We start from the raw sequence: 13,188 nt of genomic DNA, 5'->3' as shown, positions 1-13,188 counted from the left end.
CCCATTCTTTGTTGATGGGGTTCTTTTGAGGTTAGATGCTCGATTCACCGAAAGACAAGCTATTTGTCCAGTGTTTTGTTTAGGTAGAAACAAGGGAAAAAGTAAATAGTGGATATTTTATCCAAGGTGTAAAACGACTAGATATTTGAAGTGTGGGCCGTTCTGCTTTAAATTATATTAATAAACATCAAATAATTAATTTTGATTTCACAAAATCTGCCAAACAAGCATAGACAATGCGGTGGTCTTTACAATATACCTCTTTTATAATACTAATCTTCAGTTGTTTTTAAGTTTGAAATTTCTTTTACTTCAAGCTAATTTCATGATGCTTTTTAGAAATGTAAAAATATCAGCGTGCCTGTTTGAAGATGTAGATCGAGATACTGTTGTGCGATAACAGATTCTCATAAATCAGTTCAACAAAATCATATTATCTCCATTTTCTTTTGTGTTAAATGGAAACTTGAGCGCAAAACAGTAAAATAAATAAAAACTAAACAAAACATCATAAACATAAATCAAAACTGCAGAACCAAACCAAAGAAATTGCAAGTATCTTTCATACTTCAATTCCCACATGGTTCGGTTCAAATACTGCTGGACAACCTTCAAAACTGACCTAACTGAACCAATTTTCATCCTACTTGTGGGACTTGGCCAGCTTCTTCTTTCGTTTCTTTACAGCTTTTGGAACCTTGTTTTTCCGGGCCTCTCTCTTCTCTTCCTTCACCTTCTTTTTGTTCTCTTTTCTGGCAGTTTTCCGGTCAACTGGTGCCTGCGTTGTCTCAGTTGAAGAATCCGGTCCTCCTTCAGACTCATTTGAGCTCTCTTCATCTCCCTCTGATGTCGATTCAGATTCTTTATCAGATTGTTCATTAGGGCATGCATTGTGTTCTTCCTCATCTTTGAACTCTGGCACAGGTTGGACTCTAGGAAGGGCCTGTTTTAATCCTGTAATGGTCTTATAGTACATATCTTGAGTGTCTTGACCACTTGTTAAACGTATTACATCCTCCTCAGCATGTTTGACATCATCCAGTGTCTTTGGAATATATGACTGGGAAGGATAAAAGACGATTAAAAATTGCATCGCAAGAACCCTAATCTAACCGATCCTTCATCTATCGACTGCAAAGAATCAACCTTCAATTCTATCATAAAGTGAACTTACAGTAACATGGTTTGTAACTACAAATTACCTGCACAAATACAGAATCTGCAATCTCATCCTCCACAGATATATCTCCTCTTGCCATGATTTTTTGTTGCATCTGCAATTAATTAAACAGGGTAAAAAGAAAGGAAAAAAAAAAGATCTTCTGAAATTTAATCATATAATAATTAAAAAGACAATTCTTAAATGTCAAACCTCTCCCAGATAATTATCAATCATATCATCAGTGAGGCATGGATCAACTATAAAATCGAATAGTTCTCGTATTGTCATTACAGCTACACCATGTTTTTTAAAAAAATCCTGTTTCAGTAGAACGTATCATCTCTCAAAATCACTTCATCAGAAGGGAACTTTAAAACATAACAAAAAAAAAGCCTGGAGCGTGACATCTTACCGAAACATGAAGACAGTCCTCACGAAGGAAGTCGAGGGCATGAGGGTGGTCAAGATCAACTGCTTGAGAAACATCTATAACATAAAGGTGACCCTATAATGCAAGAGAGGAGCTTGCGTTAGTTTTTCCATAATGAAATTTTTTCTAACCGATCATAATTTCAGCCACTCACCTCAAAATAAAGTATGTTATATTCACTAAGATCTCCGTGCACTAACTTGCACTTCTGGTAGAGAGTCCGCATTGTAATAATTATCTGAAAAATGCAAAAGAAATTAGCACATTGGAGCCATGCAAGCAAAGTGTTTCCTATAATGAAACATTAAACTTAAGAAACTCCAAATTCCTGAATGACAAACAAGAAAACCGATTTTTTAAGACGAAGCTTACAACCTGACCCAGTGATAATATTCACAGATTCAGACATACCTCCAAATAACTTTCACGAAGCTTGTTCAACGACAAGGCAGCATCCTTAAGACGAGGTGCGGCCCAACCAGCTGTACCTACGAAGAGGAAAAAGAAAATCGGTGGCGTCTTTGATTTAAGATGTGACCCAAAAATACCAGTCATAAAGTGCTAAGTATCTTCTTTTGCTTCGTTTTCAGTTCTTTATGGTAGAGGGTTTTTTTATATTTTTATATTAGCAGGTCCATGCATCTCTCTTTGCAAAACACTATGTTTTCTTTACTGGGTGGAACATCTGTTTAATGCTCAAACGCCATAAAAGCAATTTCATAGGAGATTTGACTAAAGGGATATAGTATAGGAATTCCAATATATTAAAAAGGAACTCTCAAAATTTTAACATAATATCTCTTTTCTTGCTTCTCATGCTCAAGACATTTTTCTAACTATTACCTCTCCTCTACTAACCTCTAATTGAAGACTCTTTTTGTAAGCTTTTAAGCTTTTCTCTTTTTTACATCATTGAAACTCTTTTGGGGTGGGTGGGGTTAGAAAAAGGCACTCAATTGGTTTCTACAAAATCGAGTTATGATTACCAACAGAAGTTGAAAAATACACCAACATCAATCACTTCCAATGTCAATTTCTGGAACACAATTTCAAGGAGGGGATATACACACCAATGAACTCCATGACCAGCACATGCAGTCTCAAGAGGTGAGGAGTCGGGCATCTAATTCCAGCAGCTTTTAACCTGAAAGTTCAAAGTCATCAAAATAACATGGACGAAGCAATAGATTTATTTTTTTAATTGCCGTGGGTATAAAATAGAATAGTTTACCTATACTTCAACCAATACTTCAAAGTCAGCAAAATAACATGGACGAAGCAATAGATTTATTTTTTTAATTGCCGTGGGTATAAAATAGAATAGTTTACCTATACTTCAACCAATACCACCAATACATGCCTAACACTACAACAATTAGCATGCAAAATTTCATACGATATTTCTATGGTAAAAACTAAAAAGGCAATCACCATGTGTAACTCAGAGCCTCAGATAAACAAAGCTTAAGTTAACACCGAAACCGAACAGACAGAAACCCAATTGTTTACTCAATGTTATAGACAATGGAGGTTTACATGAACTATGAATAATTGGTGAGATTACCTCAACAAATTCCTCATTTCCTTCTCAGCCCATGTCTTCACCATTTTCCTGGGATTGTGCTTGCAATATCCATGTCTGAAACGGTAGTCACCTTGGACATAGCGATCCCTATCCCTGAAATTGACCAGCATAATAAACTAAGCTCAGGACATCAATACAAACGATTAATGAGTTCCAAAATAACAATGCGATTGTAAAGCACCCATTAGTAAATACTTGTGTAAGAAGGGGTAAAGAAGGGAATTCACCCTCTTCAAGTTAGTTAGTTTCAGTTTATATGCTTTTGGGATGCTGTGTTATGCTTTTATGCTGTTTGTTTTGGCAAGACTTGGTAGAGAGAGAACCAGTCCTCTCTAACTGGCTGGGGGAGACTTTTGTAAAACCCTAGGGCTCTTTATTCTCTGAATATCAATATTTTGTGGAGGGATTCCTTACATTGATACATCCCTCCTATTTTCCATAACAACAGAAGACATGGTTCACTTTTATATCTAGAAAAAAAAAACTGATAAAATCCCATGTTACTCTATAATTAAAGTGAAAAAAGATCACAAAATTGTAAGGCGCGTTGTGTGATTCCTGATATGCAGATAGAAGGGACAATCAAACTATGAGAATAATTCTTGTCCACATTTCGAACTAACCAAAAAGATTATCACCATGGCTGTACCTAATTGGTAATATCCAAAACCCAAAATCTGTTGTCAAGGCAACTATCATAAAAACTTTGAATGGAACCAAAGTAATGAACTCCAAATCAAACTAAAGAGCCTGAGACATACTTAAACACCAAAACTGAAGTTTTGTAGACTTTGACAGCCAATTCCTGACCATCAGATTTTGTTGCATGATAGACATTAGCCTATTGATGAAAAAGACAGAAAGACAAATGAATAAATACTACTTAGAATAACATACTAGATAAAAATGGAGGACTATGAAAGGATGAAATCTTTACTCCAGTTCCATAATAAGTTATATAATACATACCTCTTTTCCAGTAGAAATGCAGCCATTGATGTCATGAAAAACACCCCGGTTGAGCATCTTGAATAGAACCATCCGAGTTCTAGGATCTATTGCCTACATCAGTCATGAATTTGATGATATAAGTACTTACAATGCACAATAGATTGGAATGTTTCAGGAGCAAACCAAGAAAAAATTATCATCACCAACCTGTTCAACAGTCGCACGATCAGCTTTTTCTGTAGTTTTTGTTTTTCCTATTGCCATTTCCCTGACACTGCCACGAATAGCAGTGGTAACAGAGTTCGACATACTGACGTTAAACCTCCCTTCCCATTCCTACATCATTGAGTAACAAACATTAAAAACACTTGTTGTACTAAAAGAAACATGAAAAATAATTAAGGCGGCACTCGGTCATAGAGAATCCATAAGTCTGAGAATTAAGTTAGTTATTTTGATAACCGAGAGTCGGAGTTTAACTTCCCTATATCGGGGCACCCACACTTGTCCCAAGACCTGGACACAGGGGACATCAAGGGTTCTTTTTATTAAGCTCACCCGAATATTCGAACTTGAGACCTCTGAGTCAATATGACCAAGAGATCCCAAGCCCTTGCCAAGGATTACTAACAAGCACTTAAGAAAGATTATCTAGAAATACTTAAATGATGGTATCAGTTGAGTAGATTTAGTCCATGGGGATAAACAAAAATTATGGTTTATTCAAATTACATGTATGTTTTACTTCAAACTTAAATTTAATTTCAAGTAATTAAATTCAAATCCTATTTCATTACATTATTCGCCTTAGCATTTCTACCCAAATATCAGTTTTATAAATCAAAATGGCATGAATTTATTAGCTAATTCTATGCAATTTGCATTAACCAACGTATAAATTTAAAATAAATATAGTTTTATCTATCAATCTATCAAGCAAACAGAAGTATTACAATCTAATGTAAATTAAGTTAATATAAGAAAGGTGATAGTTCAAAGGGATGCCACTGTGATCTAAAAAACCCAACACCAAAGGCGGGAATACAAAATCCTCTTGAATGCTCACCCAGAAGGCATACTCAGATGTCAGAAAGCTCTATTTCTTATATCCCAAACATAAAAATCTAGAGGCATGTAAAATCATAGCCAAAATAATGTTTCATAAAGGACCTATGCATCTATGTCACTCACGCCAACAAATATGATTGTCCAACTAGCTCACCTTATATTGTTATCGCAGCAGAAAAGTAAACACAACAAACGAGAAAGTTAATTAGATTCAGTTTACTCATGCAATCACTTCATAGAAACTAGAGAATTTCTCAAACAGTGGAGAATGAGAAATAGATTTAATATACCTCAAGAGGGGAAGCTCGAATATGATTGGAATACTTTTGGTTCCGATTTGAGAGAGGCTGAAGAGTCGAAGAATTATGACGAGAATAGAGTCCACCATGAGCATTAGGACGCCTAGCATTAAGTGAAAAGGCCCCATCTACTGCTTCAGCATCTTCCTTCGCATCCAACCAGTCCAATGCATCACCAATGTCAGAGTCTGATGACCATGAAAGGTCCTCCTCCTCTCCTTCATCTCCTTCCACCAACTCATCTTCATTTCTTGTTGAAGGTTTAATTTCATCTAGCTTCTCTTCCAGTTCAGACATCCCTGCTGATTCCACGATAGCTAATACTGCATCATTACAAGAACATTCAGAAATTTGCACATGGATCCTGCAGAATAAAGTAGCCAACAGAAGAAAGAAAGAAAGGAAAACAAACGAAAGAAAGAAAGGGACGAGAGAATCAGGTGGGCCCAGGACAAAAATTTCACATGACGCCTTGTAAATTATTTTCAAGTAAAATGTAATATAAATTGAGTACTATTATTAATCTTATTCTCCCATCATAATTCTATCATTTTTAATTCATAATCCATTACGTATTCTATGAACGTACCTTTCTATCGTCACTATTTTTAGTTTTTAAATCGATGTTACAAATATAAACAACTGATAAAAACATCGAAAAGGAAGGTGCGAGGAGTAAAATGGAGATGAAACGGAGAGAGAAACATATTTCAGTGAAAATAGTATACTCCTTACTGATTGCAAGCTACCGAATGCAGCCTATTCAACTACAGTGAGCCCAATTTCTGGAGTTCGAAATAGTAATACGAGTGGACAGCAAAAATCAAATAAGTAAAAGAGAAGATGGTTCTGGTTGTACAACACCTAATCGATGATGGATATAATCCAGTATGAATCTAGCAGGAGAATTCAATCGGCAACCTGCAATGACCAATGCGACAACAGAGATAGACCGGAATAATAGTGATGAATCGAGTTCACAGATGAATACGTAGCCGGAGAAGGGAGTCGCGGGTCTTCGCCGATCGTGGTTCGCGCGTGCCGCTGGAGTTTCGTTGACGCCAAGATCGTCGTAGCTCGCTTGGGTATCGCCGGCAGGAAGGGGCTGAGAACGAGGGTTTCGAGCGACAGAGAAAAAGAAACGGAGAGAGATATTAGGATATCTTCCTTTTTTTTTTGTTCTTTTTTCTCAGCAAGGAAAAGAATGACCTAATTAAACAAAGGATCTAGGAAGATTTTGAAATTTCTCAAATTTAGAGATAGAACTGAAAAAGAAAATTAAATTCCCAAAATTGTAGATTTAAGACTTCATTTAAAATCTATTTTCAAAAATTAAAAAATAAAATTGTATAATAAATATGAGACATGGATTATACTTCTAACTTCAAAAGAAAGAATAAGGTATCTTAATCGTTAAATTATGCTCGTGTTGACTAAATTTAAAAATTTAATTAATCTAAGCTACTAATTTACAAATTGAAGAACACATGAAACATTTCAAGACATAACTTAATAGCTAAACTTGTAATCGTAGGTTACTAGCTAAACTTTCCACCTTTAAATATTTTTATTCTCGAAATTTTACTAGTCTAAGTGATTATTGGGACTTGATTTTAATTTTGCATTATTTGATTGGTAGCATCCCTACAACACCTTTGCTAAGGAGGTTTTTTCGTTTTTTTTAACCATAGTCTTAACTTCTCTAACTAAGATGTCAGGTTGTTCAGACAAAAGATCATCTATTTTAACTAAAAGAATATGTCAAACTCATACCGAACATAATTTAAGTGGTTAAGGCACCAATCATATATTTTATACAAATAGTGTAAAATTACGGATCATATTGGCGATCTCTCCCAGTAATTTCTCCCAAATTAAAGGCATTTAGCAATTATGAGGGTTGGGCCTTAGAGTATGATGGGCCTGGTAAATGGGCCGGCATCCAAATGTGGGTCGGCGATGGAAGGAAATTTTATCCAAGGTTGGATCAACTCGGATCTAACTCCCTCCTTCTCTCTATCTGTGTGTGTCTGAAACAGAGCAGAACAGCTCCAAAATAAGTGTTAATACGTCCAAAGCGATGAAAAATGGAGATAAAAGAGAGGTAGCAATCGCAGAGCTTACACATATCAAAACGTGTCGCCTCATTACAATGTTGCCTGAACAGGTGTCTGCCCCCCCTCAAACCCCATCTTTCCCCCATTTTAAAGCCTTCGCCCCTCGACTACTCAGCCATGCAACAAACCCACTTTTCCAATTTCCTCCTCCATCTCTTAGACAAAATTCCTGCAGCCTTAGCTTCTACATACCAAACGCTCTGGTTTTGTTTTGTTTTCCCACCGGAGCCATCGGAGAGTCGGTCATCGGAATCTCGTTTCGGGTTGTTTTTGCTGCCGCTATGCCGCCGAGACGATATGCTTTCGGAAGGGCCGACGAGGCCACCCACCCGGACTCCATTAGAGCCACCTTGGCCGAGTTTGTTTCCACTTTCATCTTCGTCTTCGCCGGAGAAGGCTCCGTCCTCGCTCTCGGTATGATCAATTCTAGCCGATGCTCTCGGTCACATATTTTACCTTGAAAATCAGCATCATCCAAATAGCACTAAAACTCTAAGGACATGCATGCATGGATGGATTATATTAAGTTTTCGGTTGTGCAGATAAAATTCTCAGGCCGGCGGATCACGGAGATTACGGCCACGGAGGTTATGGCCATGGAGGTTACGACCATGGATACGGTCGACGGACAGCCGACCTGGGAAGGGCGCCGGCGGAATTTGTAGTGATAGCCATAGCGCATGCGTTTGCGCTGTTCGCGGCGGTGTCGGCGAGCATCAACGTCTCTGGCGGGCATGTGAATCCGGCTGTAACTTTCGGTGCTCTTCTTGGAGGGAGGGTCTCTTTGATCCGTGCCATCTTCTATTGGGTCGCTCAGATCTTGGGCGCCATCGTCGCTTCCCTCCTCCTTAGACTGGCCACCGGCGGCATGGTAAAGAAACCCAAATAAATATATCAATGTTTTGGTATTATTTTTCAACTTTAAGAATGGCTTAAGTAATTTTAATCGATCCCGTTTTGAATTTTAATACTTGTAAAAATATGAAATGTGCAGAGGCCCATGGGGTTCTTTGTTTCATCAGGAGTTGGGGAATTGCACGGGTTTCTGCTGGAGGTGGTGCTGACTTTCGCTCTGGTTTACACAGTCTACGCCACTGCAATAGATCCGAAGAGGGGTAGTTTGGGAACAATAGCGCCGCTCGCAATCGGGTTAATAGTCGGGGCGAATATCCTAATGGGTGGGCCGTTTGATGGGGCCTGCATGAACCCGGCCAGGGCATTTGGGCCGTCGTTGGTGGGCTGGAGATGGGATAACCATTGGATCTATTGGATCGGCCCATTACTGGGAGGTGGGCTGGCCGGGCTTTTATACGAGTATCTGGTGATTCCGGTTGAACCTCCCCTGCATACCCACCAGCCCCTGGCTCCTGAAGATTACTAAGTTTTTTTTTTTTTCTTTTTTTATTTGTAGAAACAGATTCGAATGTGTGTTTTGGATGTGAGACTGTTTCTGTGCTCTATTCTGTAGGGTTTTTTTTTTTTTTTCCTTCCTTCTTGGGTTGTTTTGTTTATCGCCTCCGTTAGGGTTATTTGTGGTGTTTATGTTCTTGGAAGTAATAAAAGTAACACAGCTTACATCTCTTTTCTTTTTTAAAATTTGAAGGGGTTAAATTTTTTTAATCCATTTATGTGATTATTTCACTTGGCCAATCTTTTTTCTTTCTCGTAATGTTCTGAAAATCAGTAGCTAATCTCAATGCAATTTGAAGAAATGGGGTTTTTCTAATACTAGCTCAGATTGAAATGAGTTGCGATGAGATAAGATTTCAAAATGAGGAAAGAAACAAAAGAAAACTCAACTTTAGAAAATAAAGATAATTATATTATGGGAATACAAGATGGATGTTCTATAATCTTCTATAAAATTTGGCAACCCAAGGAGCAAGTTGAGTGTTGTGGGGTGATCTTGGATTGGCAGCATAATAATCGGACCAATAACAAGGGGTGAGTTTATGAGCGAACCTTCCATTGGAATAAATGCAGAAAGGAAGCCAATTTTCACCACCATTCATCCTCCTCTTGCGTTCTCTGGGATAAGCCAATGGAGCCTGAACGTATCTGGTTTTTTCCATAAAAATAGAAGATCAAAAGCCAGAGAATTAAATGCCCTCTACTCCTATCAATACTCTAAAACTAAGAGAGAAATTAGGGCGTTGCTAGTGAAGTGAATTTATTGAAAGTATACCTGATGCCATCAAGTACAAGATCCCAGCAGAAATGAGTATGACCAAACAGATGACAGGCCGATGCTGTGTCTTTACTCCCGTGTATGGACCTTATACGATCCTCCAGGTAATCCGAGCCAATAATTTTGGGGAGTTTCGGATAGAATAGCATCCTCTTTTCTGGACATAGCTCTGGCCTAAGAACACATCAACCAGCTATCAGTATATTCTATTAACCGTCGCACGTAAAACCTAATAGCTGTAAGCTTGCTGTTTTATTGTTCCCTCTACCTCACATTTGTGCTTGTGAAGCCAACTTTCACACCCTTTTAACTTCATAAAGACTCCACATTTGCGCCCGTAAAACCAACTTTTACACCCTTTAACTTCACAAAGGCTCTACATTTACGCTCATTTTTCACGCCCTTTTAACTTCACAAAGGCTCTTGCTGGTAAGGATTTAGCTTGGGATGTTTGGTGATACCATCTATGATTCTTAGTATAACAGGTTGGAATGGGATTCGAACTCACAACAAGAGGTATATACCCTTTAACTTCACAAAGGCTCTACATTTACGCTCATTTTTCACGCCCTTTTAACTTCACAAAGGCTCTTGCTGGTAAGGATTTAGCTTGGGATGTTTGGTGATACCATCTATGATTCTTAGTATAACATGTTGGAATGGGATTCGAACTCACAACAAGAGGTATATGCCAATTACCATTAAGCTAAGCTCGCTTTGGCGATACCATCTACGATTCTAGGCTTGGGAGGGCGAAATCTCTCTAGAGATTCTAGGCTTGGGGAGGGCGAAATCTCTCTAGAGATTAGTGTGGGGAATGGGGCTTGGGGTGGGCGCCTCTCTAGAGATTAGCGAGGGTGAGCCATAAGTATAAAGAGTGGAGTTTCCCATTACTCAAGTAACACGTGTATGAATACTATTGACACCAACTACTTATAATTTGACAAGATATAAAGATACATCAAATTCTCTCCATCAAAGTCCATGATACGAATACGAGAATCAGTTTTTGTACAATACAATTAATAAGCTTGTGTTTGCTTGCGTATTGAAACTGACCTTGGAACAAAATGAGAAAATGTAATTATTTGACTGCAGGTCCTCTGGATTTCCTCAACCATTATATGATTCTTTTCGTTCATCGCATCAAAGAACAATGCTAGGGAAGTGCCTTCATTTGAAAGTTCTCCAGGCCACTTGCAAGCATGGAAGTCTTTGCACACCTGCCATTGGCCCATGATACCAATCAATGCGTTTTTCAAATTAGCTCACTCCATATAATCAGATGGACTCGCAAAATAATCAAAATTAAGTTTTCATGTAAGAAAATGAAAACCATAAAATATAGAACCAGAAAACAGTCCCCTTGAACAATAGTTAGAGCGTTACTTGAATCAGTACCAAAAATGAAAATCATAAAATATAGAACCAGAAAACAGTCCCCTTGAACAATAGTTAGAGCGTTACTTGAATCAGTACCAAAACCTCAAATATCTATGAGGTGAATAATCATCAAATGGAAGGATTTAAAGGCAGTAAGAAAGATAAATAATAATCTCCAGTCTTCATCTAGCACAATCAAATTACCAAGCAGGAACATCTACTACACTAAAGTAACTTACTTGAAGAATTGTATGCTGGATAAAATATTCTTCACCATTTAATATAATGAGGTGACAGATGGGACTTTCTAGGAGACTATACAAGGAATAGCACACCATAGGTACAAAACATTGAATTTTCGGAGCCGAACTATCCAAGAAAGAAGACTCCTTATTCCCATCAAAACAAGTTTTTAATGAGAAATCAAATAAAAATGAAAGAATAGACACGAAGAGAGAAACAGTCCACCTCGAAAGAGCCAAATCAAAAAACAAACAATGCAAAAATTGCAATAAAGGATTCTGATTGAGGAGAAAAGACAGAATATTAATGCTCTAGATGGTTAATTTGATTGAGCATTTTCAACAGGCGTGCTACTTCAACTGATGGAACTATATTCAAAAGTAGATAACCAAGGAGACTACCGCATGAACAAGAAGCATGAATAATAAGTGAAAATATTAGTAGGGAAAATATACCGAACAGCGTTATAGATACAGAAAAAAACCGACTGTAAATTAGCTCTTAAGACCCTTACTAGGGGAAAAGAAAGTGAATCACCATCTCCAAAGATGGAATGCGGATGTCCTTATGTCCACTTCTCTGTCAAAGCTCTGAAGTAGATCAAAACATCAAATGACCGATAAGAACAAGCATCGATACCTCTAGAACTGAAGTAACAATTAACCACTCGCCTCATGATACCAAGAGAACAGAGGAATGATTCCCAATTCGTTCAAAACTGCCGGATTGGTATCAACTCCAAGACCCCTACACGCATCAAGAAGTTTACTCATCTTTTCAAGAGAATCGAGCTGAAAGAAGAAGAAGAAGGCATGTACCATTCTTAGATGACAAATGTAGAACCTCAAATAATTAATGTCTTAGCTAAGAAGAAAAATGCGCCAGAAATCACAATGTATGGATGCTAACGACTAGTAAATCAGGCTGAGATGACAAAAACCGAGTAGTTAAGAGAGACTTCCCAACAAGGAAATCTATCCTGCGACAACTTACACAATCGCCTCCCTCTCGACGACACCACAAATCGTGATTCCCAGGCACAAAGAAGACGCGCTGAAATCTATCCTTCAACAGAGCCATGGTTGAAACAAAATTAGTGTAGGTCTCAGCCACATCTCCTGCAATGAGAAGAACATCGTCTCGATAGTTGACAGAAGACAAGCACTTAATCCAGTTCATATTTTCGGCGTAATCCGTGTGCATATCGGAGAGCACAAAGACTCGGAGGCCATTGTCTTCTCCGAATGCAGACGGCAGTATCTGAGGCCTCGCGACGCCGCGAATCTCCAACCTCGCTCCTCTCTGATGTTTGCATAGCGCTGAGAGAATTGGAGGGCGATTCCAGTGACCAAGTTTTGGGGTAGGGTTCAGGCAAGAAGGGATGAGCATCGCCACCATGTGCAGTGTGGCAATTGGCCGGCCGATGGCCTTTGTGGAATTTGCAGCGCCGGGATTCTTGCCTCTCGTCGGTGTTAACGAAATTTTTAAGAAGATATTTCTGGTATGTTTTTTTCACGGTTGGAGACAAATAAATACACATTTAAATATGGATAAAATGTCGCGCCTAAAATTAAAAAGGCTCATCCAAACTAAATAAATAAGTAAATTATATTTTTACCAGCAGTTGGAATTACTCATCGTTGAACTACAAAAAATTACATTTATCTGTAGTTTTTTGGTTTGGACAAAAAAAATTTAGAGATTAAAATTAAAATGATGTATTAAACAATTAAACTAAAATGCAATTTGAGCATATTCAGCG

The 13,188-nt window shown here is 38.0% G+C and overlaps 3 protein-coding genes across 4 annotated transcripts; 1 reads left to right on the top strand and 2 right to left on the bottom strand.

Moving 5' to 3' along the window:
- Positions 1-389: 389 nt before the first annotated feature.
- LOC111009012 (uncharacterized) lies at positions 390-6,495 on the bottom strand. 2 transcript variants are annotated; one of them, XM_022281921.2, is made up of 13 exons: positions 6,360-6,495; positions 5,487-5,818; positions 4,336-4,464; positions 4,147-4,239; positions 3,939-4,018; positions 3,157-3,270; positions 2,663-2,736; positions 2,004-2,080; positions 1,747-1,830; positions 1,575-1,667; positions 1,373-1,480; positions 1,203-1,274; positions 390-1,060 (listed from the first exon to the last, which is right to left on the bottom strand). In XM_022281921.2, the coding sequence occupies exons 2-13, from the start codon at positions 5,790-5,792 to the stop codon at positions 644-646; spliced, it is 1,647 nt and encodes a 548-aa protein (XP_022137613.2). In that variant the 5' UTR covers positions 5,793-5,818; positions 6,360-6,495; the 3' UTR covers positions 390-643. The 2 variants fall into 2 exon arrangements, with proteins under 2 accessions (XP_022137613.2, XP_087977653.1); XM_088121527.1 differs by having other exon boundaries at positions 2,004-2,074.
- A 1,240-nt stretch (positions 6,496-7,735) lies between these two features.
- BETA-TIP (beta-tonoplast intrinsic protein) lies at positions 7,736-9,208 on the top strand. Its single transcript, XM_088121635.1, has 3 exons — positions 7,736-8,026; positions 8,155-8,483; positions 8,607-9,208. The coding sequence occupies exons 1-3, from the start codon at positions 7,894-7,896 to the stop codon at positions 8,991-8,993; spliced, it is 849 nt and encodes a 282-aa protein (XP_087977761.1). The 5' UTR covers positions 7,736-7,893; the 3' UTR covers positions 8,994-9,208.
- On the bottom strand, positions 8,995-12,947 carry LOC111008628 (uncharacterized). The gene is given in 7 exon segments (XM_022281373.2): positions 8,995-9,670; positions 9,798-9,974; positions 10,860-11,023; positions 11,964-11,992; positions 11,995-12,016; positions 12,098-12,217; positions 12,420-12,947. Coding segments are annotated over 7 exon segments (1,128 nt in total). The 5' UTR covers positions 12,825-12,947; the 3' UTR covers positions 8,995-9,459.
- Between the last annotated feature and the right edge of the window lie 241 nt (positions 12,948-13,188).

The sequence above is a fragment of the Momordica charantia genome (assembly GCF_013281855.1).
Source record: "Momordica charantia cultivar OHB3-1 chromosome 3 unlocalized genomic scaffold, Mcharantia_2.0 BLBB01000003.1, whole genome shotgun sequence".
Classification (NCBI taxonomy): Eukaryota; Viridiplantae; Streptophyta; class Magnoliopsida; order Cucurbitales; family Cucurbitaceae; genus Momordica; species Momordica charantia.
The sequence above is the reverse complement of the archived record's forward strand: the minus strand, read 5'-3'. Positions and strand labels throughout refer to the sequence as shown.

Bases quoted from the DNA above. Each gene is read 5' to 3' on its own strand.
- LOC111009012 (XM_022281921.2), bottom strand. From the start codon at position 5,792: ATGTCTGAACTGGAAGAGAAGCTAGATGAAATTAAACCTTCAACAAGA. The intron at 4,465-5,486 runs GTATATTAAATC...TCAATGATGTAG, and splicing joins TTCGAGCTTCCCCTCTTGAG to GAATGGGAAGGGAGGTTTAA. The intron at 4,240-4,335 runs GTTGGTGATGAT...TGACTGATGTAG, and splicing joins ATCGTGCGACTGTTGAACAG to GCAATAGATCCTAGAACTCG.
- BETA-TIP (XM_088121635.1), top strand. From the start codon at position 7,894: ATGCCGCCGAGACGATATGCTTTCGGAAGGGCCGACGAGGCCACCCAC. The intron at 8,027-8,154 runs GTATGATCAATT...TCGGTTGTGCAG, and splicing joins AGGCTCCGTCCTCGCTCTCG to ATAAAATTCTCAGGCCGGCG. The intron at 8,484-8,606 runs GTAAAGAAACCC...TGAAATGTGCAG, and splicing joins GACTGGCCACCGGCGGCATG to AGGCCCATGGGGTTCTTTGT.